Here is a 27501-nt window from a genome sequence, read left to right as displayed (position 1 = left end):
ACTCAGACTCAGGATCCTTCGCGGGTAGGCCGTAGGTATCTATATATTTTTTAAAGGCTCCCCTACCTGGATTTAGCAATCCTTGTTTTGGATATTTCAAAATCCTCTCACTTTTATTATCTTAATTAACTCACTGATTCACGGGGGGCTGACTCTGTGGGTCCCATGCTGAAAGATGGGCAGAGTGAACATGATTTGGTGGGAAAAATGAAATAGGTCAAAGTGTAGCAGAAACACAGAGGAGGGAGTGAATCCTGGTTTCTAAGAGCAGGGTTCAGTTTGGAGACAGCTCCACTGTATAAGTAACATTTAGCCTGACTGCTGACACATGAGTAGGACTGTCTAGGTGGGGAGCGGGGCTCAGCCCAAACGGCGCGAACAGCATGACCAAAGGCAAGGAGGAGGCAAGTGTACATGATGTGCTGAAAGCTGGACAAGTGGTCGTGTGTTAGACTCTGGGTAAGACGGAAGGGGCAGGAATCATCTTATACTACTTAGTCTGAAGTCTTCACTCTACTGGCTTATCTCACAACTATCTTCACTGAAGAGTTAATTTCACAAAGTCTATTTCGACAAAGTACTAATTTATCAGTAAGACGCTTATCTGGGGCTGTGTTTTGGCTTCTACGGAAATAAACTGAATTGATGAAGGGAAATACTATCATTGGAAGGGTTTCAGTTTAGAGTAGGGCTTCTCATTCCCAGCACTTCAAGGCAGGATAACTCTCTGCTGTGGGGCTGCCCTGAGTACTGTAGGACATTTAGCAGCGCTCCTAGCCTCTGCCCACCACATGCCATACCAGTTCCCCTTTCCAAATGACAATCACAGAAATGTCTCCAGATAGCGTCAAATGTCCTGTGGATGGAGAGTTAAAATCCCGCCTGGTTGAGAACCACTGGTACAAAGAAAAAGAACAAGAGCTCTGAAGTCAGACTCAGGTTCAAATCTTGCCACGATACTAGCTACGTGATGGAGCTTCCTCACGTACAGAATGGGAAATAACCTCTGCCTTGTAGGATCATCATGAGAAGCAAGAGATAAAGTATAGGAAGTGTCCACCAGAGTACTTGGCACACGAAAGGTAGTACCAATAAGGGTAGTGATTCTTGTTTTATTAGTGATATTGTTATTATTATTATTATTAGGAATAAAGCCTAACTGAAGTTGGAGAGTTACAACAAGTAAATGAATTCCATTTTACCAGGAAGCAATAATAGGGCAGGAAATGTTGCAGTTACATTACAGACATCACTTCCTCTAGGAATCCTTTTATAATTCTTCAAGTCTCAATTCTGGGCCCATTCCATATTTTTCCAAAGTCTTATATACTTGGAACATATAATTGCATTGTTTACTTAATGTTTGTTCTCTACTAGACTACAAGTTCCCACAAGTCCAGTTCTCTCTCATATTCACCTTATACTCTCATCAACTAGTAAAGTGGGTCATCAATAAATATTTATTGAAAGACTTTCTTTTTTTAATACCTGTTACTCGCTCAAATGCTACTTTAAGTGTCAAATTCAAGAGTAGACTGGAGCACGCTGTAACCAATACGCATTCCATAAGGCATAGTGATTAGAAGTGTGAGCTCTGGAATCAGACAGTGTGGGTTTAATCATGCATTTACCGCTTACTAATCGTGTGACTTTGGGTCAGTTAGGTAGTCTTTGTGAGCCTCATTATTTCATTTAACGAATGGAACAAAATAATAGTATGTATAAAGTTGCTTTGAGAATCAGTGTTGCTTCTAGAGCACCGACAATGGTGAGATGAAAAGTTGGCAAGGTTTATTGCTCACTGGAATTAACTATGTGTTGCTCTAAGAGGGCATGAACCAGAAGCTCCTTTTGCAAGACGGGCTAAACCAATGTTTCTGCTATAAGAAAGGAAGGAAGGAAGAGGAGAGAGGAGGGCAAGGGAGGGGAGGGAGAAATTCAAAATCCTCAATTTGGTTTGATTCTGAAACTCAGATGAGCAATTTAAGCCAAATCAACATCTGGCAAAGAACCCAGTATCTGGAATCAGAGTGATGCTAAACCTAGGCACAACGCTTGCTCTTGGCCAACACCTGCTAACATGATGGGAGCACAAAGGACACGAGTTTCCAGACACCCAGGACTGGATCAGGGAGCGCTCAGAACAATTCTTTCGCTTCATGGAGAACTGAGCCAGGTACACCTAATGTACAGGGCAGCCGCCTCTGTAACGAGAGGTTACTCTGCTTCTCAGTTGAATATCCATCCCTCACGCAGGGGATGCCATTCATTCACTCATTCACTAAATATGCACGTGTCACACGCAAAACACTGTGCTGGTTGCTGGGATATAAGAATGAAATGGCACGGGGCTCACTCTCGAAGAGTTCACAGACTTGTAAATGAGACAAAGTTGCGCACATAAACCTGGGTGACGTGTACTGTAAACAAGGCAAGTCCCAGGCATCACGGGAGCGAGAGGAAGGAGGGTTTAAGTCAGCTTGGGGGAGTCAGGGAAGGCTCCTGGAGGAGACAGCCTGGCTTCAGGATGTGATGGAGAATCAGAAGCTGGTCTGATAAAGAAGAACAACTAGGAGGGAGGGCCTGAGACAGAAATCAGGTTGTTACTGCCAGTTCAGGACAGCTGGGCTGCTGGAGCCAAGAAAAGACCTGGAACAAAGTTACCACTATTTTTACAAGCTAGGAAGAGAGCAGCGGCCGGAGCCCTGGAGAGAACCACCCCCACAAAGGGCAAACACAGCTCCTCCCATCTTCTGGCTATCCGCTGGAGAACTTACTAACCAGCACCTTAAGTACAAAATGTTCTCTTATCTTTGATTTTTATTCCCACCAAGTGCTTCCTCCTCTTTTTCCAGAACTGGAAAAATCATGAGTTGAGTTCCACTCGCTTCTTTGATCTTTATCCTCCCGTTCCAGGCTTCCCTGGAGACTGAGAGTCCAGGAGTCTTTCTCCAAAGCAGAATGCTGACCTCTGTAACAGTCAGAATGTGGGGTCCAGGGTAGGTCACACCAGGTCAGCACTTGAAGGGGCTGTGATTGTCAGCGGCTTGTCTGTGCGAGGCCTGGATGGCATCCAATTCCAAAGTCAGATCCTTAACCTGACACTTGACAATCTCTTAGCATGGAGTTCATCTAACCAGATCATGAGGTTGTTTCTGACCACAATCTGTACAGAACCTTAAAGCAGTGAATCCTGTGTTCTGTAAAAGAGTATCGGGGAAGGAAATTTAGGGCAGATCCATGGACGGCAGATAAAGTCCAGAAGCCTGGGGTTCTTCTCCGACTGCCTATGCAAAGGGAAGACAGTTCTCCTGGACAGTAACTCAGGCAACTTCCATTTATAAAGCTCCTACTTTGTGCCAGGTATTGTCACTCCAGAGTGAGAAAAACTGAAGAAAGATACCTCATTATTGCGTGCCCACTATGTGCCAGATGCTACGTCAGCTGCTTTACCTGTTTATATCATAACACATCTGCGAGGAGGGCATCACTGTCTTGTATGGCAGAAGGGGAAATTCGGAAGTGTGAAGAGGTATGATATTTGGCCCAAGGTACACAGGTAGAGAGAGTAAGAATTTAAATCCAGATCTTCAGATTCCATGTTCAGAGCCCTTATTACAGCATCATGATATGTCTCAGGGGTTAGTTGTCTCAAACCAATACTATTAAGTTACAAACATGCAGGCCAGGAGAGTATGAGAATTTTCTCTCCAAAAGGTGTGGGGCTTTGGCTGCTCTGTTCACTGCTATAATCTCCAGTGCCTAGACCAGTAACCACCATGTTTACACACATTCAGTAACTATCTTTAGTAACTGCACGGCTGGAATGGGCGGACGACCTTTTTAAGATTTTCAGGCCTCTCTTCTCTTCTACATTCTGAAAGGGGCAGAGGTGGCATGGGAAACAAGAGGGAATATTTGCTCCCAGGCCTCCTCTTCTTCCCAGACATCCTAACCCTAAACTGGCTGTAAGGTGAAGGGGAGAGACGGAGGTATAAGAAGGATAAAACTTGGTCAAAGTTGCTAAGTAGGTATTTACTGTCACCTGCCTGGGCCCTCCCCAGCCACTGCTGGCCCCTAGGCTCAGCCCTTTAAGAAGCCAAGGTCCTAGGCTATCTTTCCACTTAAAGAACTTACTCTTGGAAAACACAAGGGAAACTCACTAACGTAAGTGCATTTGTGTTTTGTTTTGTTTTTATTTATTTATTTTTGGCTGTATTGGGTCTTCGTTGCTGTGTGCGGGCTTTCTCTAGTTGTGGCAAGCAGGAGCTACTCTCTGTTGCAGTGCACGGGCTTCTCATTGCAGTGGCTTCTCTTGTTGCTGAGCACAGGCTCTAGGTGCGCAGGCTTCAGTAGTTGTGGCACACGGGCTCAGTAGTTGTGGCTCGCGGGCTCTAGAGTGCAGGCTCAGTAGTTGTGGCGCATGGGCTTAGTTGCTCTGAGGCATGTGGGATCTTCCCGGACCAGGGATCGAACTCGTGTCCCCTGCATCGGCAGGTGGACTCCTAAGCACGGTGCCCCCAGGAAAGTCCCGTGCATTTGTGTTTTAAAGGGAAAAAGAAAAAATCTCAGCCAAAGCTTCTAAGGGTAAAAATTTCTGCCACTGACCATCTCTGATTTAGGAAAAGAGGGGGGTCGTTTCATGGCCTGGATTCCTTTCAGTGCGGTTCAACTTGCAACTCTGAGTGTCTTCAAGTACCAGGCACCTGTAAGGACACAGTCTCCCCTCCTAGAGGATGCAGCGAGTCCTGGGCAGAAGTGAGAAGGTGTGTTTCCGTTTGTTCCTTAGGGAGGTCTGGGAAACTGACAAGGGAACCAGAGTCCTGAAAGTTCCCAAGGTGCAGCCTGCTTACTTTCAGCATGTGGTGGTCCAAGCCTAGTGCCTGTCCCCTGGGTGCGGGTAGATGACAGAGACTGCTGGCCCAGGGATAAGTGGAAAAGCATGATGGAGGAAGCTTCCCGGGCCTCAGGCAGGTTATGGGAGGTCAGGATTACTAGGAGACAGGAACACTCCATGTCTGTCTAGACCACAAATTCTCTTTGTACCTGTTCTTAAAAACCAAAATCATGACATTCCAATCAAAAGCAGACACTGCCCACACTGAAAAGGGAAAGAAATACCTTTGTCTATAAGCAGTATTTTCCAACCCACATGCATTACTGGCTGGTTACTTCTTCTCAGGCACTGTCTTAGATCCTGAACACATAAAGATGAATAAGACGGACATGTTTGTAGATGGATGAGAGCTATCCTGCTCTGAAAATCCAGAGACCATGCAGAAGAACTAGCCACTGCTTAATAATCTGCTGTATAAGGAAACAGATTAACTTTCACTCTACAGGGTAGGGCTATTTTATCTTATTCTTGCCTTAATGTGACTTTATTCATTTAATAAAGTTATCAAGCACCTATAAGAACCAGACACAGCTCAGCACAGGTTACACAAGGTGAGTAATACAATGCCCCTGTCTTCAAGGAACTTACAGTCCGGTGGAAAAGACAAGCAGGTAAAAGAGCAATTACAACACAGTCATTTCTTCCATAGGGGTAGGTAAAAGTGCTGAAAGGAGGACAGCTTAGAGAGTTTCAACATAAATGGAAGTGTCTTCCATGGAAAGCTACACAGAGGAGAAAGCATCTAAGATGGGTCTTCAACTTAGAGTAGAAGTTAGCAAGTGGGCAAAGGGGAGGACCAGTCATCCTAGGCAGAGAAACACATGTGCAAAGACATGGAGGTGAATATGCATGGACAGAGCTCTGAGAATGCAGCTTGATGAAAGCACTTAAATAGATAACTTTTGTCTGTAATATGAAGTAGGGACTAAAAAATCTTTCAAAGTTTTTTGGACTGTAAGGCATAGTAAGAAATTCACGTTCATCATGGCCCAGTATACACATGCACAGACACATAAAATGGAAGTGGAAACATAAGTTCCACAAAAAAGTGCTTACCCTTACTGTGCTAGACATACTCTGAGATTTTCTACTCTGGTCGGTCCATTCTATTCTGAAAATCCAATGGCCATGATCTACTAAATTGATCTCATGAAGTTTGAACCATAATTTAAAAAGAAACACTCTTAGAAAGAAAGGCTAGGAAAAAAAGCTTTGGCTATAGTTGAAGTGAAAAATATTGAGGATCTGAACAATGCCTCCCTCCCTGCCAAAAAACTGCAATAAGGATAAAGAAGAGGACAGAGTTATCACACTTTACTGTAAACCTTGCCTCATTGTCTGTCTTCCATTTGGGGATGAGATTTTGTTTGTTTATTTTTTTTTAAATTAACTTCACTGTCCCCCAGCCCCATGCCTGGGACATACTAAGTGTTCAATGGGTCATTGATGAATGAATAAATGAACACAAGAATGCCAGGTTGGAGACTTATTTAGAAGATGAAATCAAGGATATACCCAAGTAATTGGACATAGCATATAAGCCAAATATAATATGAAAATAAAATTAGAATTGTAAGGGTTTCGGAGTATCTGTAGAAAAAAGCAGTACAGGGGCTTCCCTGGTGGCTCAGTGGTTGAGAGTCCGCCTGCCAATGCAGGGGACACGAGTTCATGCCCCAGTCCGGGAAGATCCCACATGCCGCAGAGCGGCTGGGCCCGTGAGCCATGGCCTCTGAGCCTGCGCGTCTGGAGCCTGTGCTCCGCAACGGGAGAGGCCACAGCAGTGAGAGGCCCGCGTACCGCAAAAAAAAAAAAAAAAAAAAAAAAAAAGAAGTACAAGTTAGTACACCATCATCATCCACGCTAGTTGGAAGTTAATGTATCTTTATCAAATTTTCGGTAAAGGAAAGAACCGCCCAGATATTTATTCACATCATTTTTTCTATTATTTCATGGAGAAATTAATAAAATTATAAATGAATCCTATAATTGATGAAAAGTTCTATAATTCTACCCACATGCCTAACTGTTAAAGGTTTTTCTTTACTGTATCTTGAATCACCAGCTCTCAGTCTTTGGTTTAAAAACAGAAAAGGAGTGTCTTTGATTCTGAGGAGAGTTTGAACACAGTGTTGGTAGTGACATGGAGTAAGAGATTACCTAGTCCTCCTGCATGGGCATCAATTAGTGAAGCTGCCACTGCAATTCCAGCAGGAAGGCCAAGGTCCTTTGCTGCCTCTGGTGTGAGCCCATTTCCAAGAGAAGTTCCAGGAGGCAGCACTTGGTTTCCTGGGTAGACAGGAGAAAAAATAAACACCTGTCAGTTTGAAAAACACAAAAGCAAACAGAGGGCTTTCTTAAGAGAACCTCTCTGCCCCCTCCCCTCTCCTCTGCCTTTTCTCAGCTTCATGAAGATGGAAACCATGCAGCTGCAAAGAGTCCCTATACTCATTTGGTGACTTAGGTATATGTCCTTGGTTCCCATAGGTCATGCTCTGGGGTGCTTTACAAAGCCAAGAGCTCTACGGCATCTTTCAAATCAGAGAAAGATTCCATTCATGAGAAATTCCAAAAGCTACAAATACATTGGCCTCTTGGAGCCTAGGTTGAAATGGTCAAACTGTTCCAAATGAGCTTCCTAACACAGCAGCTCTACCAGCATACCTTACACACACACACACACACACACACACACACACACACACACACACACACACACACGCATGCACACATATTCACACATCCATACACACTCCCTGATTAACGTATATTCCTAAAGAAGTTGAGAAAATTTACTTATGTAGTTGCTTCCTATCAGAAGATAAGGGAGGGAATTATTTTGTTTCAACAAAGAATTTCTTAGAAGTTTTTCTCAGCTGGAAAAGAGAGCCCAGTCTAAACTCTGCAAACTTTACAAGGCTGCTACTTGCACAACCACAGAATACAATTTGAATGGTGTTCTTCGGAGTTGTGCAATGCAGTGACCCTGATATTTCGGGTGACCTTGAATTCCTGCAGTCAGTCAGGCCTTCAGTTAAGAATTTATTGATTGTCTTGTGCTGTGTGGGCGCTGTGTCACTGTAAGAGGCGCTCCTTGCCTCCAACCTAGTTAGGGAGATGAGATCAGGACACAGAGAACCATGTAAGTCAGAAGAGAATGAAGGGATCCATCTGTTCCCAGGTGTTCAGCAGGGGCTGAGTCACGCCCTCCACCCACCCCAGCCAAGGAATTTATCATAAGTATTTCTGCACTGTAAGAAGGGTAGGGCTGGACCTCTATATATGCTAAGATCCCTTTGAGCTCCAAGGGTCCAAGATTCTGAATGTGTGCCATTTGCTCAGTGCTAAGATTCCTACCACTTGTTAATTGTTCCATGGAGTTCCAGGGATGTGCCGAGGTGCTGCAGGACTTCTGCGGGTGGAGGGGCGGGGGGGGGGGGGGGGTTAGTAAGGGAGGCAGAGGGCAAATGGCTCATGACCTCCCCTAACTGAAAACAAAGCTCCTCTGCAAAGCTCCTCCATTTTTATCCATTTATCAAATTCTATCCAATTTGGAAAAAGTTCAGCTAAGAAAAAGCAGCAGCAGAAGACTGAACCCGCTGCATGGCTTCTTAGAGTGCCACTGTCCAATATGGGAGTCACTAGGCACATGTGGATTGAACATTTGAAATGTGGCCGGAGTAACCAAGGTGCTAAATTAATTTCATTTGAATTCATTTCCAGCTCAATTTCAAAACTGATAGTTCAGTTACTGAAAAACTTTTGAGTACATTTGGAACAACTTGGGCGTGCAAATCTACCTTTTCAACGTTAATTTAAGAAATCTAAGTCAAATATTTACAGTGAAAATTGAGAGTCTGAATTGAGAGGTTCTAAGTGGAAAATACACATCAGATGTCAAAGATTTCACATGAGAAAATGAATATACAATATCTTATTAATAGTTTTTAGATCAATTTATATTGAAATGATATTTTGGATATATTAGGTTAAATGAGATATTAAAATTAATTTCACTTATGTCTTTTTACTTTAATGTGGCTACTGGAAAATTTTAAATTACATATTGGCTTCTATTATATTTCTATTGGACAGCACTGGACTGGAGGATAAGGTCCAGATGCTCAAATGATGAGGTGGAGAGCACAGAGAGCCTCTAGTCTGTCTGCTTTGCAAGCACAACCAGCAGAAACCTGGAGGAGAGCAGCACCCTTAGCTGTGGACAGTCTGGCTCTGGACACTGTCTCAATCATGTCACTATGTCTACTAGCTAGCACATACAAGGCAGCATTCCCATTCACTGAGCACTTCTATGCTGGGGACCGTGCTAAGGACATGTCATGCATTTTCTCACTTTACTGTCGCAATAACCCTATGGGAACATACCCTACGTAGGTACTATTCTAATCTGTCCCCATTGCACAGATGGATGGGGAAAGTCACTTAAAGTGTTGGAGCACAGGGCATGGATTCCACTCTGATGGATACCAAACCTGTGCTCTTATTCTTTACATTTACATTCTGGTGCAGCTTCTGAGTGAATGAAGGAATCAAGAGATGTATTTGTAGCACAAACATTATGTATGTTTAAAAAGTGGCACCATTTAGAAATCCTGCCCACTACATTCAGATTCTTTTTTTTTTAAGGGTGAATTTTCACAGGAAGGTCAAAATGGAAACTTCTATTCCATCTTCATCCCCAATCCTCACAAACACAAAGGCTGTCATTTTCACTGAAAAGAAAAAGGTTCAGAAGAGAAAAAGGATTAGCAGGGTGGGGTACACTTCCAAGCCTTTTGGACAGTCATCTAGAAAGAAGCCTTGGCTGGCGAGGTGCAGAGAGAGGCCTGGGCTTGCAGCCATAAGATCTGGGTTCAAATTACATGCTGGAGGAGCACAGGTAGATTTCCCAGCAGAGGCAGCATCTTGAGCAAAGGCCAAGAAAGAAGGGAGATGGCCAACCGGGCTGACTGAACTGGCACATAAACTGGGGTGGGGCCCAGCATGGGGTGGAGGAGGCCTATAAGGTTGGAGAGAAAAGTAGGAAAATCCAGACTAAGGTGTTTGAATTTATCACAAAGATCACTGTAAGCTTCTGAAAGAGCATTAAGCCAGGGAGTGAGGTGACTGGATTTGCATCTTTTTTTTTCTTTTTTTGAAGTACAGTTGATTTACAATATCGTGTTAGTTTCAGGTGTACAGCAAAGTTATTTGGTGATACATATATGTATATACCTAGATTCTTTTTTTCCACTCTTTTCCATTATCGTTTATTACAAGATATTGAATATACTACCCAGACTCACAGACATGGAGTTGTATCTTTTTAAAGGTCTCTCTGGCAGCACTGTAGCAGAGGACAGAACGGGGTAAGGAAAAGCAGTGGTGAAGCTATCTCAGTAACCAGAGAAAAGAGAAGGGCATTTGTTAATGTTATTGGCAAGTGAGATGCAGAAACAGAGGCAGATAGGAGAGATTTTGTGGAGCAAGAAATGGCAGGTCGGATGGACCTAGGGTCTGTCATACAGAGTGAAGTAAGTCAGAAAGGGAAAAACAAATACTGTATGCTAACACATATATGTGGAATCTAAAAAAAAAAAAGGTTCTGAAGAACACAGGGGCAGGACAGGAATAAAGATGCAGACGCAGACGTAGAGCATGGACTTGAGGACACGGGGAGGGGGAAGGGTAAGCTGGGACAAAGTGAGAGAGTGGCATGGACATATATACACTACCAAACGTAAAATAGATAGCTAGTGGGAAGCAGCCACATAGCACAGGGAGATCAGCTCGGTGCCCTGTGACCACCTAGAGGGGTGGGATAGGGAGGGTGGGAGGGAGACACAAGAGGGAGGGGATATGGAGATATATGTATACATATAGCTGATTCACTTTGTTATACAGCAGAAACTAACACAACAATGTAAAGCAATTATACTCCAGTAAAGATGTTAAAAAAAAAGAAAAAGAAAAAGAAATGGCAGGTCGCGGTCGTTGCTTGGATATGGGGAGTACGGTAGATAGGGAGCCATCACCACCTGGATCCCCATTAAGGATGGACCTGCTGCCCGGTGGGCAGTCAGGTCAGCTGCCAGCTGTCAGCAGACAGGTGCCAGCTCCTCGAGATCATCTTGATGAGGTGATGCCTTTCCCAGGGTGGCCACACCTAGAGACTTAGCAGAGTGGGATCAGAGGGCTCTGATGGGCACCACTCACTCCAGAATACTCTGCCAGGTCGGCCAAGGTCTCGTGGGACTTCATCACATTTGAATTCTCCCTCCGCCCAATCCTACTCCAGCCCCCTTCCTTTCACAGGTGGCAACCCCTAATGACCATCTTATACCCCCAAATCTGTCTCAGCATCTGCTTCCAAAGAACCCGACCTAGGGCAGTAAGCCAGGCTTTCTCCTCAATCCAGTCATCTAGGAACAAAAATAAATATGCACAAAGATTAACACCCTCTTGTGAACTGGAACCGCAGCATTCAGGAACCATCTATCTGGACCCCAAGCAGGAAGAAGCTTTGTTTAGCTAGAGCCCGAAGGGAAACAGCTTGGCATAAGAGAGGATGATAGAAACAGGCGGGAATCTCTGAGAATTCATCCCAGGAAATCACACTTTATCAGCCAGAAGTGCACTGGGGACCAGAAGAGCTGTCAGAGCAGGCTTTAGTGTGTCTTGACAACTTTTCCGGAAATAATCCTCCTTTCGCTCTTCTTTCACCATAAAATTAAATTAATCACAGCATCGGTTTTCCCAGACTTGAGAACTTCACAGCCTCAGCATTTTCAGTCTCTTCCCTTCTTCACTCAACCATTTATTCACGCATTTTAGCAAACATTTCAAGAACAGTGGTAATGAGGATGGCCCCAGATATTTTCGATTACCCTGTGCCCAGATCTAGGTGCTGGCGAACGAGGGAAAGAGGAGCTTCTGACCTCAGAAGGCTCACACAGTGGTCTGTGTAAACCAAGGCTCTTCAGACCGTAGATGAAACGCTCTCCAAGGGGAATGTGCATGGTGATCCCAGAGCACCGAGGAGGGACGGTGAGGGTGGCCCGGGGGAGAGCAGGAAATCAAGATGAAGGGGACATTTGAGCCTGGTCTGGAAAGACAGGTGGCAGATTGCTGGTTTCAGTGCTCGGGGAGATGGATGCCATTAGAGTGAAAAGCGCGTTCACCGCAGGGAGCCCCAAGGGACACAGAGTGTTTGAGGCGTTCGTATGTTTGCAAAAAGGGCACCAGGGAGGATAGGAGACCTGTGGCCTCCTGGACAAGAGAGGCAGCAGGGGACCTCAGGCGGGGCCAACTAAGGCCATGTAGCCTGATGACCAACAGCTTTGAGCTCTTTGTTTATCATTTAAGAAGATAAGCCTGCAGCGAGAAAGGCGAGAAAAGGAAATCATTTTTATTTTTAAAACAACAGAGCCAACTGAAAAATGCAGGCTGTGAAACATTATGTAGAGGTGACTTCCTTTTTTTAAAGATTTTTTGACGTGGACCATTTTTTTAAAGTCTTTACTGAATTTGTTACAATACTGCTTCTGTTTTAAGTTTTGGTTTTTTGGCCCCGAGGCATGTGGGGTCTTAGCTCTCTGACCACGGATCGAACCTGCACACCACCCCACCACCCCCACCCCCTCCCCCGCACTGGAAGGCGAAGTCTTAACCACTGGACCACCAGGGGAGACCCGGAGATGACTTCTTTTTAAGAACAACAACAAAGATGTAGATGCACTTATTTGTAAAAACACAGTCCCAGGGAAAAAATACAGAGAACAGGTTTTCTCTGGACAGTGAAATTATGACTTTTTTTTCTTGCTACTAACCTATACTTTTTTTTTTTTTAAATAAATAAATTTATTTATTTATTTATTTTTGGCTGTGTTGGGTCTTCATTGGTACACGTGGGCTTTCTCTAGTTGCAGTGAGCAGGGGCTACTCTTCGTTGCGGTGCGCAGGCTTCTCATTGTTGTGGCTTCTCTTGTTGCAGAGCACGGGCTCTAGTCGCGTAGGCTTCAGTAGTTGTGGCTCGCGGGCTCTAGAGCGCAGGCTCAGTAGTTGTGTGCACAGGCTTAGTTGCTCTGCGGCATGTGGGATCTTCCCGGACCAGGGCTCGAACCCGTGTCCCCTACGTTGGCAGGTGGATTCCTACCCACTGTGCCACCACGGAAGTCCCCAACCTATACTTTCTAATTGTTCTACCTTGAACATGTGTTTCTTGTGTAATATTTTTGAAGGTGTTTTCCCCCTTAAATCTGTGCAGGGTGAATAAATTAGGGCACATGTATTCAGCAGAATCCTTCATAGCCATTAAAATGAATGAGGAAGAATTAAGGTATGGATTTGGAAGGGAGTCCGAGATAAATTAAGTGAAAATGGCAAGATGCGGAGTAGCATTCAGAGTATGATCCCATTTGTGAATTTTGTTAGAGGACACAGAAATGTAAGCACATACGCTTTCAGAGAAGTCCTAGAAAAATACGCAGAATATTGTTACAGCGGGGAATGGGATCCAGGGCAGGGCGCTCTTCTCTGTCATTTGTGCTTCTTCTGTACGTTGACCTTGTATTCCTTTTGTGATCAAAAGAAACTAGTTAGGTTAAAATAAAAGCAAAATTAAAGTAAGGAGAATACCGCAAGCCTTTGCCAAACCCTGCTCCTCAGCCTGAAGGCAGGGGAGAGGCCCAAAGCCAGTTCACTTATTTTCTTGATCTGGTTGGCCTCTGTTCCTGTGAACACACTCTCACCTTGGGGTGTAGAAAAGCAACTGCTCTGAGGGCTCTTGGGCTTTTGTCCACTGGTTCCCATTCTGATGGGCAGAGTTGGCGTGAGGGTCACAAGCTGGGGCCTACAATTAGCCGGTGGTTACAGGCGCTCTTCACAGGCGGGGGTTCTATTACACCAAATCTTCCCCTACCAGTTTTTCAATTATCTATGACTAATGAGCACTTTGGGAACAGTTTCAGACACACACATAATCCTCTTTCCTGACGTCAGCCGCAGAAATTAATGACTGTGGGGATTGCTGGGAGACAGAAAATGCATTATAATGGTCAACAGAACTGTTATCCCCTCTAGGAAGGGGGAGCTGGGGGCGGGGTGTTGTATTAACTGGAAGGTTCAGTGTTCCTTTGTATTCCTACAAACATGAGATGAAACCCAGGGCGAGAGCTGGCTCAAAGCCCGTGGAAATGTCAGAGAGAGGTTTGGGCGTGGGTGGTATGCAACCCGGTTCCTCCTTGTTTGGCACTGGACCCCCCTGTCCCCGCTTAGTTCTGCCAAGGTCAGCAGGCCAACTGGATCAGCTGGGACAGTTCTAAGTGACATCCTGCCCTGCCTGCAGAGTGGGTCTCTGAGTCCTTTCTGATTGAATCTACTTTCAATCTGGTTTCAAGGTGGGAGAACGGAAACCAAGACTAACTTTCAAACAATAGGCTGGAGTTATTTCAAAAGAATGTGGTGGTTTCTATGAGTTTGTTATTTCACACGGGCATACTATGTGCTGGGGTAGTTTCAAAGATGTGTAAAGACCTGATCCAATTCTGGTAGAGCTCGAACGTTACGTGAATCACGAACCCTCAACTAAACAAAACAAAATACTATTGTGTGCTCATGGCTGCCAGTAGACTGGCTATGGAAACTTATTTTTCAAAAAACTTATAGAATCAGGGGCTTGATGCATACCTAGCACCTAAATTCCTCTACAGAGATCTCACCTGGCAGGTTGGCTCACAGAGTTTTCTAGACCTGGAACCACAACTGATACAAGACTGACTGAAAAACATTCCAGTAATTCTTGCTCCTGAATGGGAGGTACACATACCCAGAACTATTCACTCAGTCAGAGAAAGAAATGAAAAACTCAAACCTGACATGTTCTGCCACCTGTTGAAAGACATCTTCCAAAACATTAAGTTGTTCATTTCCCTTCATTTTCCTCCTAAAAATAATCTTGTTTTAACTAGGAATTATATTCTATTTTAAATTACTGAGTAAATAATTTTCTGATGATATCCTTAGCATGCATCATTCACTAAAGAAATGTTTACTGAATACCTACTATGTGCCAGGCACTGTTATCGTGTTGACAATGAATTAAAGAACAAGATAGATAAGGGTCTCTGCCCTCATAGGGCTTACTTTCAGTAGACACTATTCCCAGCCAATACCTCTTCTGAGTTATACTTTGTAACTATTATAATCTTGTAAGCTCTTCTGTGATTTGGACTCTCTTTTTTATATTTTTATATCCCTAGCCTTCTCTTCTGACCTGTAGTAGGTGTTCAATCAATAAACATACCATATATTTTAAATCAAATTTTAAATAACCCTTATGCTATGTTTTGTTTTTTCCCTGTGTCTATCTCTTTCCCTCTCTCCTACTAGACAGAGAATAGCTCAAAGACAATTTTATTTATCTCTGCATTCATTTCCCCTCCCCCTAGCACCTAGCAGTGTCCAGAACATAAGTTCTCAGTAATATTCATTCAACTTAATTTATAGATTTCTTTTAAGGAAACCATAAACAAGACCAAAAGACAACCCTCAGAATGGGAGAAAATATTTGCAAATGAAGCAACTGACAAAAGATTAATCTCCAAAATTTATAAGCAGCTCATGCAGCTTAACAACAAAAAAACAAACAACCCAATCCAAAAATGGGCAGAAGACCTAAATAGACATTTCTCCAAAGAAGATATACAGATGGCCAAGAAGCACATGAAAAGCTGCTCAACATCACTAATCATTAGAGAAATGCAAATCAAAACTACAGTGAGATATCATCTCACACCAGTCAGAATGGCCATCATCAAAAAATCTAGAAACAATAAATGCTGGAGAGGGTGTGGAGAAAAGGGAACCCTCTTGCACTGTTGGTGGGAATGTAAATTGATACAGCCACTATGGAGAACAGTATGGTGGTTCCTTAAAAAACTACAAGTAGAACTACCATACGACCCAGCAATGCCACTACTGGGCATATACCCTGAGAAAACCATCATTCAAAAAGAGTCATGTACCAAAATGCTCATTGCAGCTCTATTTACAGTAGCCCAGGGATAGAAACAACCTAAGTGTCCGTCATCGGATGAATGGATAAAGAAGATGTGGCACATATATACAATGGAATATTACTCAGCCATAAAAAGAAACGAAACTGAGCTACTTGTAATGAGGTGGATAGACCTACAGTCTGTCATACAGAGTGAAGTAAGTCAGAAAGAGAGAAACAAATACCGTATGCTAACACATATATATGGAATTTAAGAAAAAAAGATGTCATGAAGAATCTAGGGGTAAGACAGGAATAAAGACACAGACCTACTAGAGAATGGACTTGAGGATATGGGGAGGGGGAAGGGTAAGGTGTGACAAAGCGAGAGAGAGTCATGGACATATATACACTACCAAACGTAAGGTAGATAGCTAGTGGGAAGCAGCCGCGTAGCACAGGGAGATTAGCTCGGTGCTTTGTGACCACCTGGAGGGGTGGGATAGGGAGGGTGGGAGACGCAAGAGGGAAGAGACATAGGAACAAATGTATATGTATAACTGATTCATTTTGTTGTAAAGCAGAAACTAACACACCATTGTAAAGCAATTATGCTCCAATAAAGATGTTAACAAATTAAAAAAAAGAAATAAAAGAATATAAAGTACAGATCAACTAACTTAGACAAAAAGATTACTTACACACACACACACACACACACACACACACACACCCATGATGCTGAATATCAGCAGTTGGGGGAGTCAAGAGCAGAGACTGGATTCAAGTTTAACTCTTGAATGCTGCTGAGACAAGGAACATGTTTCCTAATATAACCCCCACCAGTAGTACACTCTCATCTCTCTAACTTGAGCACAATATAATGTATTAAGGCTTATGCACGTGCCTAGAGAATGGCTGACCAGCAGACCCAAGCCTCTCACTAGGTACAGTGATGCTCTGGTGACAAGACATTGTGGATATCATCCTTAGTGAAATAGAGGCTCTCAAATTCTCTTTGCCTGATCAAGTCTAATTCACGAAGTGGACGGTGGTTAACTTATAGGTGAAAAGCCCCAGGTCTTATCACTAAGGAGGGACACCAGGCCAAGGGTTTTGGACTTGTTCTAACAAGCAACTGGTAACCACTATAGGTCAGTGAGCAGAGGAGTGGCTTGTATACAATACAAGTGGCTTGTATACAATGCAATTTGTATTTTAGGAAGCTAAATATCCTAATAGTAATGGTGCCTACTTATCAAAACCTACAGTCTCAGTCACTGTTCTTAGCATTGTTTAGTTGCTATCCACTTCAATGCTAGCAACAAATCCATTAAGCTAGTATTAGAATCACCATGTTACAGTTGTAGAAATAAACACAACAGAAAGGTCACATAGTTTATTCAAAGTCACCTATCTGATGAGGGGCATGGTCTGTGTTTCAGTCCAGGATTCTCAGATTCCAAAGTCTGAGATCTTTGTGCTATACCACATAGATTCAAGGGGGTAGACACTGGAGCCAGGGAGAATGATCTCAAGTGTGTGTTGACTGTCATGGATACAAAAGGAGGAAGCTTCATTTACAAGAGGCTCCCATGGTGGGTCATGTCCAGGAACATGAAATCCCAGCATGCTGAATCATCTAGCTCCTTCCTTTCCTCTCCTAGGCAGGTTTCAAAAACAGACTTCAAATGGCCCTTAGGGACCATCAACTTCAGTGTATTCCTTTTACAGCAGAGAAAACTGAACCAAGGAGAAAGGTGGGTTCCCTGGGGTCACTCCCTGTGGTAGTAGAGTCTGGACTGAACCCTAGGGCTCCCAACTAGAGGCAGGCATCCTCCACTTCTCTATACCCCCTGCTGTGACAGTGCCATCCTGCCCCCTCCCCCAACGGGAGCAGGAAGCTCACCTAAATCAGTCTAAGTCACAGGGAGAACAGGAGAGGTGGCAAGGATCCAGTGGGTTCCAGCGGTGTAGGTGGCCAGTTCTGAACTATACAGAGCATAAAGTGCAGTCTTTTTAGCTTGAAATCATCCACTTTGACACCCACAGTGACCTAATTCTCTAGTTAATTGCTGATGCCCTATTTTGTCCTCACCTAGCCTAAGGCCACTTCCAAAGAGCCTTTCCTGGGTAGCTCATAATTAATCAGTCTTGCCTGTACCATCCCACAGCATGTTTCTTGGAATTACATCATTCTGTTCTACATAATGGCTTTTTTCCTTGTGCCTCCTTCTTTTATTTTAGATTCTAACCGCCTTGAGGGCAGAGCTCTTTCAGTTTATCAGAGCACTCAGGAGGTCAGGTCAGGAGGTGGGCAGGCTTGGGTGGGGATCCTGGCTTTACCAATCACAGGGCTTGTGACTTGGGCAGGGTGATTCAATTGATTCAATTTCCCTGCTGCAGTTTCCTCACCTTCAAAAAGGCTCCAATAATGCTATTTTTCTCCCAAAGAGGTTGTGAGAATCAAACAAGATGATACATATAATGTACTTTAGGATGCTGTCTGCCACATGGCAAATGCTTGATAAATGTGAGATATCATGGTTATTATGACTCCATACTGCTGGTGTATGGGATATTGCCTGGCACATTCTGGCTGAGGTTATAAAGCTTGAGGAGAGATCCTCAACGTTAGGGCATGTAGAGATATATGCTTTGGGGGTTATGAGAGCAAACTGCAGAAACTGTGAAAATCTGTTAAAATAGTCACAGTGATGGAATTCAGTTTTCCAGCACAAAAAGTGTTTCCCCATGGTCGTGTCTCCATGGCATGTCTCCAGAGTGAAATGTTTTAAAAGCGCTGAAGGTGTTCCCTTCAGAGTTATTTTAAGGACCAAATGTTTGCTTCAAAAGGAAAAATTATGATTTTGTCAGCAAAACCCTTGACTGTTAAGATGACCAATGCTTTTAAGAAACAGACAAACAGTTCTGCCGTGGAGAGTTCCCCCACTGCTAGGGGAAGGCAAATTCAGGAAATATATGAAAATATTTTAGCTGTCATTGTGCTGAAGATATTACCAGGTTTAGAGCAGTGGTCTCTCCAGTTTTATTTTCTTTTTGCACAATCCAGTAAAATATAAAAATCACATAAAGAAAACTGGGGACTGAGATAGGCTTCTCAATTTTTTATTTGGTCCCCTAGATTCATTAAAAAAAAAATCCTAGAATAAAGATCATTTGACACAATGTTCTATCACTGAAAAAAAAGAGAAAGGAGATGATCTCAAAATAAAGGACATTCACTTAAATACATTTCCTTTTATGAATTCATTTTCTCATCCTATCACACACCAGTGAACACTTTGTCGGGGCCAGTGTCGGCCTCTAGTCTAGACTACTGTTTGCAAACTGCTGGTTTACAAAATGATAACAGCCTTCTAACAATGGGGGAATCAAACAGCAAGCTCTCACATGACAAAGTCAGATGGTGGGTCTGGTGTTAACCGCACAACGCCAAACATCTGGTGATTTGAAGACATCTGGGGCTTTTCTATCATGTAGACCAAACATGATTCAGGTAATTGACCAAATTTTTTGCTTCCCAACCAGATGTCTTACTTTCATATAAATGAAGCCAATCTTGTACTTTCATGTGCAAATAAGCTAGACATAAATTCACCCCTGGAGGGCAGAATTAATTGCTTATTCTCAATGAACATTAAATTACATATTATTTTTTCTTTTTTCCCCAACGATTTTACCTTTGAAAAAGGTTTTCCACCTTTGTTTTGAAAAGCATATACTTCATCTTAGGAGTCTTCTGCCTTTTTAAAATGTCTCTTCCTTATTGTTATTATTTTTTTATAGTGAGGCAGTGTGCTATAATGAAACGAATGGGGTCTTAGAAGCCAGGATGAATTGGGTTCTAGTTCTGTGCATATCCCCACCCTCACACTTTTAAGCGTCTTGGAAAAAGTTACTTAAAGTCTCTGAATTCAGTTTCTTTGCAGATATAAATCATAAATGCATCTATAAGGGACACTGTGAAGACTTGAGATCATTCATTCCTACAATGTGTGTTGGGCATTTACTCTGTGTCTGTTCCTGAGACACCGTGGAGGACCACCTTGCTGTGCTAGGGGCTCTGTCAAGAGCACAGGCAGGTGCTCAGGTCGGGGTGCTATTCAAGTCCCACTTAACATGCTGGAAGGACAAGCACACTGTCCAACAAGGGCACTGCCAAGATTCAGGGTTTTTAATGAAAGTACGAGCAACTCCAACTGAAGCTAATTCTTAAAGGGAGTATCAAATTTGTAAAAGGAAGGACCTGTCTGAAACCTTTCCTCTTCTTTTGCAGCTTTCAAGCACACACTGGAATTTGCTCTCATCATGTTTGTTTAAAGAATTCATGTGGTTATCAATGACCCTCCACCTTCTATGCCGTTGTCCTGACAACCAACCATTTACTAGACAGAATATGGAAAGCAGACTACGGTGTGTCCCTTTTGGTCAGGTTTAACAGCAAAACTCAACAATACAGAGACAATATTAAAAGACCAGCGCCTTTGTGTTTTGAGATCCTTAAAAGGGAAATAAATACACAGATACAGACAGACAAATCTACATATAAAGGAGGAGAGGGAAATGTATAGGGAACTCAACTGGGCAAGGAGAGGCTGCTATGAAGAACTCAGTTTAACAGCTGTTTAATAGCTGTTGTGTTTCAATAGCCAAGCTACAAAGAAATACTGAACATAAAGGCAAAAAGGGCTAAGTTTGTTGTTGTTGTTTATCCTAAGACGTTAGATTCTTTCACCACCAAAGCCCAGAAACATCTCAAATACATGAAAAAAAATGGAATGTGGCTATGGTTGTTAAACTTTTTTCTAAGGACCAGAACTCCCCGCACCCCCGCAAATGGCATCAGTATATAAATCCGATCTGGTTCAACTAGAAAAGGAAATGCCCCAAAGTGACGATGCCCTAGCCCTGACACCTAAGAGACATCCAGATTTGGGGGGCTGAGGAACAGAGGTTCTAATCTAGAACTTAATCTGTGGTGAGAGGCTGCCAGTGTGGAGGCATTCTAGAGGGGAGGGCTGGTAATTTGGAGCTGTAAAACTGTAAGTCTCTAAGGCTGTACTGTAGAACAAAAGCTGAAGAGCAGAAAGTGTCCACTATTTAACCACAAAGACAATGACCTCATTCTGAGTGAAGGAGGATGCTGGCACTGCAGGACCCACGGGGAGGAGTGGAATTTGCCAGGCTGGCATTGAGCCAAATGTCAGAGTAAAATCCCTGAAGCCCTCAACCATGTTGCCATGGGAATTCAGCAGAAGTGGTGTCCAAAAATGATGCTCTAACTTAATGTCTTTTAAGTCTCCATCTAGGTCATCCAGTATGTATGTGGCCGAGGGAGAAGGCTCATGGAGATTTTGGGAAAAATGCTCAAGTGATAAGAAGATCAACCTTTGTAAATAAAACAAAATGTGATTTCTCCATTTTAAAGTCTCATTCTTTGGACACAGGACCTGGGAGACTGAACAGACCTTGCGCAAAATGAAAAAGGCTGGCCCAAAGCCCAGAAGTGTCACCAGCCCTCTCATCCTTTCACAATGGCCAGAGGGACGGCTCCCAGAGGGGGAACCGAGGGCAGAGGAAGCCAGCCCAGATCTCCAACAGACTTCAGTGCCTTCAGCTGGGAGGAGAAACAGACAAACTGTTCAGGACTCTGCCTTTTGGAGAGACTTTGGGGATTGTACAGCCTCTAGAAGGTGATCAAGGGTAGACATCCATGGAGGGGGGTGTCCATGAGGCCAGTCCACCAGGCCCTGGCTTGAATAACCAGAATTGACTATTTTTTTAAACAAAAATCAAGATCACAAAGCTATTATGCACAGTGGTTTTTCTTCAGTTTACAAGGATAATACAACTTCATTACAGACAGTTCGAACAATACAGAAAGATAGGAGAAAAAAAAACCTTTCCCTTATTTTCCTCCTCCTAGAGATAACTACTACTGAAATTAATAGAGAATACCCTTCCAAAATATGAAGATACCCAAGTATTTAATTTTATGTACTGATACAAGGGATATTACAAGTATGCAATTTTATAGTCTGCCTTTTTAACTCAGTGATACATCACAGACTTCTTTACTCATCAGTGAGTACATTCTCTTTGAAAATGTATCATATTCTGTAGTATGGATGTGCCATATTACTTAACTAATCCCTTAGTTTCAGACACTTAATTTGTTTCTGTCAAGTTAAAAACAGATCCAGACTTAGTAAGGAGAGACTTAGTAAGGATTACTGTAAGGGGGTAAAGGGGCATTTGCAGTAAGGGATGGAAAATTATTGCAATAAGGAGAATATTGTGACCACAAGATCTGCAAGTGTCCCAAGAGCTAGACAAAAGGGGTCTTTCTTTTACAGAGTAAACAAGGATAGAAAGAACAAAATGTGGAGAAATGGCGTGAAAGAGTGGTGTGACTGGATAGTAGATCAGAGAGCATCTTACCCTGAGGCAAGACTATTTTGGGGGAGGGACCTGTGATAGTTAATTTTATATGTCACCCTGACTAGGCCACAGGGTGGCCAGATATTTGATCAAACGTTATTCTGGGTCTTTCTGTGAGGGTGTTTTTGAAAGAGATTAAGATTTAAATCAATAGACTGAGTAAAGCAGATTGCCCCCACTAATGTGGGTGGGCCTCATCTAATCAGTTAAAGGCATGAATAGAACAAAAAGGCTTATGTCTTGCTCTACCTACCTCCAACCCCCACTAACAGAGAATCCTTCCTGACTGACAACCTCTGAACTGGTACAGGGGCTTTTTTCCTTCCCTTGGACTTGAACTGAAACATCAGCTCTTCCTGAGTCTCCACTTTGCCACCTCACCCTGCAGATCTCGGGACTTGCCAGCTTTTACAACTGTATGAACCAATTCATTATAATACAGGACTCTGAAGGAGGGCTGTATGATGGTTCAGGCTGAGGGTGGGCCAAAGTTCAGGGGCCTGAGGAAGGACGAAGTTTGGTTAACATGCATTTTGTTCCAACTCATCAGTGGGGACAAGCAGTGTAGCTAATCATTCATAAGGCAAAGAATGGGAATCTGGAGGGTCTGTGTCTGGCCTCGTAAGAAGTAAACAAAGGAGGCATCCCGGAGTCTTATCCAAGTCACATGGGGAAGGACACTTCTCTGCAGTAGGCCATTTCCTGGAATGTAAAGCTTGGGGACATTTATAAACCTTCACTGTTTTCCAGGAGCACAAGGCTCAGATAAAATTCAACACTGTCATTTCTAACCACTCTTTTTATAAATAATACTGTCGAGAACATCTCTGAATGCATGGCAACATGGTTTACTTGAGGAGTTTAGGAATGGCACCTCTGTTATCCCTCACTTAGAAGTGGAAGCCGTAAATAGATGTCTAATATCCTCCAGTAGCTCACATCTTTAAGGAACTAGAAAAACAAGGCAAAAGTATGAATACTGTTCTCCAGCCAGAAAAATCAAACTGAAACCCTGCGTCTCCTTCCTTAGATGGATGTTGTCCCAGGTTCCTTGCTCAAATAGTGAGATAGGATGGAAGGAGCCCAAGTATTGAATTTAGACACACTTGGGTCCAAATCCACTCCATCATTTACCAGCTGTAAGAATTTGGGTTATGTGTTTAACTGCTGCCTTCTCCTTGTATAAGCTGGGAAGAATAGTACACAAAAGGAATGCTGTGAAAAAAATGAACGAGATGATGAATATAAAAGAGCTTAGCACACCGCAAGGCACTTAACTGATTTTCCATAAGTATTTTATTTTCCTCTTTTTTTCCCCCTTATAGAGGAAGTTACATAGAAGCAAATCATGGTACAAAGGAAAGGGGCCACATTGCACTAAGCAGCAGTGGTGATCCAAGCATGGTACAATGCACCTTACAGCTCTCATCTCATCTGAACTCTTATTAAGCCTGTGAGGGAGGGGAGGTCATCCCCATATTGTAGATAAAGAAACTAAGATATGGGATGGACTTGTAACTTAGTCTGAGTCCCACTTCATATATATATAGCAGGATTGGAGTTAGGATCTAGTTGCTCTGGTTGCAAAGCCTTTCTGTCAGCCAGTGAGTAAAAACACCGATATCCCAAAGCTCAGGTGTTGCTTTAGTTTTACTCTTTCCTCCTGGGAAAATGATAGTCTTCCAAACGTACTTGCAAATTCCCTCAGTGAGGTTCTGCTTAGTAACCTATAGTCTCCCTCTCCAGTGGAAGGGTGATATTGCTTTCTCCCCAGAGCCAATGTGGCAGGCCATGAACTAGCGTACTATCCAACAGATACTCCAGGATACTACCGTTTTTCCACCTCGCATATGCTCTTGGGAACAATGAAGGAGCAGGCAAAAGAGTCAGAAGAGAAACCAACTATATCAGGTCTAAATAATTCAAAAAATGAAATCACACTATAGCTAGCTTCCATAGCCCGAAAAACTTCCTGAACCTAAGACTAACGGTTAAGGCTTTGGATTTTCGCAATTCTTTCCTGAGGTAAGTGGAAAGGGAAGAGATGGAGACTGAAATGCCATTTATGAAATGGCTGGGAGGCAGATATTAGCATCACCATTTTTCAGCAGAGGAAATTGAAGCCCAGAGCCTTCCTAAGTGGTGAAGTTGGGAATTGATACCAGCTGTCTGACTCCAAATCCCACTCCAACATATCTCCCTTCTTATTTCTTAATTAAAATGTTTGGTCAGAACCAAATAATGCCTCAAGGACTTAAAGAAAGAAAAGAAAAGAAAAATGCATTAGCGTTTGCTTTCCAAATGCTAACCCTCCTGTTCTTATCGCTTGGCTCTGTTCCCTCATTTTTTACCTACTGCATCAGACCAACGTTATCAAAGTGGGATCCCCAACTGCAGCATGAAAAGCACTTGGGAACCTGTTAGAAATGCACATTCTAGGGCCCCACTCCACACCTCCCAAAGCAGAAACTCTGGGGTGGGGCTCAGCAATGGCCCTCCAAGCCATTTTGATGAGAACCACTGCATTATCCCACAGAGAGCTTTCGAAAACAGCAATTCCCGGGCCCCATCTGACTTCTGCTCAGTGGTTATGAAGTGGGGCCCTAGAATCCGTACTTTTTAAAGCTTCCTGGTGAGTTTGAAACACAGCAGATGTAACCACAGAATCCCCAGAAAATAAATGTTTACAATTAGAGCATTCAATGACACTGTGTACTGGATGCGTGAAATTTACAACTGCGCCCTTGGTTTAAATAATGGCCTCTCTTCTGATCAGCTGAGTGACCTTGGGCAAGTGACTCTCTAATCCCCTTCTCCTCATTTGTAAAACAGAACTAATAACACATACTTAGGGTTATGAAAATTAAATGGTAATATACAGTGCTTGGCATAGTGTCTGGTACCTACTAAGTGCTAATAAGTGGAAGCTATTTTTATTAATCACTTAATAACAATGAAGAAAACATAACCCATGTAAAGAGCCTCTATTCTATCAGGTGGAAGGGGCTGGGCGCACAGGAGGGAGACCCTCCGGTGGAAATGTGACATCCTCTAATTACGCTGCCTTACACCAATCAGATGCAAAATGAACCTGGAAGAATGTGGAAGGGAAAACTGGGAGGCAGTGTGAGAGAATACAGACAGAAAGAGTGGTACCAACAGAGCTGTAGGTACTAACAGGAAATCCACACTTCCAGGAAGCCTCCGCCATCTGACACAGGCAAGAAAGGTACACAGCGAGAGGCTTCTGTCTGGCCTTCCCAAGACAGAGCTGCACAGTGTGCAGGGCAGGGGAAGAGAAGGGTGTGGAAAGGAGACGGTGAAGGTTCAGACAGGCCGAACGTGGCAGCAGAGGACAGAGGCCTACTGGAAAGCAGAAATTGGCAGTTCACATTAAAATCCAGATTAGGAAAACTGCATTCTACTGTCTCCATTTTAAAACAACTCTTTCCACTACAGAGCAAAACCAGCAAATGGATCTTTGTCCTGCTTGAAATTAGTACATCTATTTTCCTAGGATGATGAGGGCGCTATTTGGGTCTCCATGTCTGCACTCAGGCTGTTCTTTCTCTATGGAATATTCGTCCCTGCTTCTTCACGTGGCTAACCTCTCTTCCCCCCTCAGGAAGCAACTCAGGGCTCACCTCCTCCTGGAAGGCCACCCTGAATGCCTGCCTCCTCCACGCCCTGAACTGCGCTAGTTCCCTTCTCAGCAGAGTCATCCCACCAGCGTATAACTTAATTGTCGTCTTTCCTAAATTCAGTGTTGTCCGGCGTGTGTTTCACACTCCATGAGTTCAAAGAGCTGTTAGAAGATGTTATTTAAAAGAAGCTCTTCGTGCAAGTAAATTTGGGAAATGCCGAGCTGCACTAAGTTAGACACGTTTCTATACTGATCATGGAACACTTTTTCCTAAAACTCATCTCTAGTCCCAGAGCGCACACTGTGGGCTATGCTGCTGTGTGTTACTGGCATTGTCTGCTCTTCCTTCCTTACCAGACTATAATTTCCTTGTGGGCAAAAGCGTCTGCTCGTTGTTGCATTCCTGGTGTCTACCTAAGCACCTGCTACACGGCAGATACTTGGTGAAAGCCAACCGCATGTTAAAAAGCAAAATCATCACATCATTTCCCTTCTGAAAAACCTCCAGTGGCTTTCTGTTACCACCCCGAGGAAAACTCTGGCTGCCTTACTTCAAGGCTCATGAGGCTCCACATTTAACACATCTTTTACCCCATTTCTTACCAATCCCCCTCTGACTACATTCTGCTAAACTGGTCTTTTTAAATTCCTCAAAGGAGCCAGGCTTATTCCCCTCCCTAGGCCTGTGCACATGCTGTTTCTCATGCCAGGAACACTCCTGCCCACATGTTCACATTGCTGAAACCATCTACATGTTAAGGTCTCAACTCAAAAGTCTTTCCCACCACAATGCTGTCAGCACTTTGTTTCCATCGTAACACAGATCAGTAGTTGCCACTGTCTTGTTTATGTATGTTCTTGCTATTGTATGGAATCCCTTCTTCACACTGTAATGTAATATAAGCTAAACTTTCCTGCTCACTGTTACTGTCAAGAGTGATGGGACAAAGAAAAGGCTTAATGAATATTTGCTGGTTACTGAAAGAATGAATTGATCTATGTAACACAGCAGGTAAGAGCCCCAGCCCTCCTCCCAGAACGGGATCAAATCCTCGCCTGCCTATGACTAGCTCTGTGACCAGGGCAAGCCATTTAACTTCCAAAAGTCTTCCTATAAAACAGGAAACAGGGCTTCCCTGGTGGCGCAGTGGTTGAGAGTCCGCCTGCCGATGTAGGGGATGCAGGTTCGTGCCCCGGTTCAGGAGGATCCCACGTGCCGCAGAGCGGCTAGGCCCGTGAGCCATGGCCACTGAGCCTGCGTGTCCAGAGCCTGTGCTCCGCAACGGGGGAGGCCACAACAGTGAGAGGCCCGCATACCGCAAAAAGAAAAAACAAAAACAAAACAGGAAACAATGGACTTCTATTTAAGTAATAGATTGAACATATTAATCAGTTTTCTCTCTCACAATGGGCATGAGATAAAAGTAAAGGGGTATTCCTTTTTTAAAAAAACTGTAGTAAACTAAACATAATATAAAATTTACCATCTTAACCATTTTT

At 43.4% G+C, this 27501-nt stretch overlaps 1 protein-coding gene across 5 annotated transcripts in view; it reads right to left on the bottom strand.

Annotated features, from left to right (window-relative positions):
• The window catches only part of FGGY (FGGY carbohydrate kinase domain containing), a 420429-nt gene that overhangs the window by 203794 nt on the left and 189134 nt on the right, over positions 1–27501 (bottom strand). For 4 of the 5 annotated variants that reach the window (XR_013828299.1, XM_079921233.1, XM_079921235.1 and 1 more), the window contains one exon: positions 7058–7186. The exons of the other annotated variant lie outside the window; for it this stretch is intronic. Coding sequence is in view for 3 of the 4 variants with exons in the window: in XM_079921233.1 (XP_079777359.1) it covers positions 7058–7186 (129 nt within the window). In the remaining variant the exon portion in view is untranslated. The remainder of the gene's footprint in view (positions 1–7057; positions 7187–27501) is intronic. 5 annotated transcript variants of the gene reach the window in all.

This window comes from Stenella coeruleoalba (genome assembly GCF_951394435.1).
Source record: "Stenella coeruleoalba genome assembly, chromosome: 1".
Taxonomy (NCBI): Eukaryota; Metazoa; Chordata; class Mammalia; order Artiodactyla; family Delphinidae; genus Stenella; species Stenella coeruleoalba.
The sequence above is the reverse complement of the archived record's forward strand: the minus strand, read 5'-3'. Positions and strand labels throughout refer to the sequence as shown.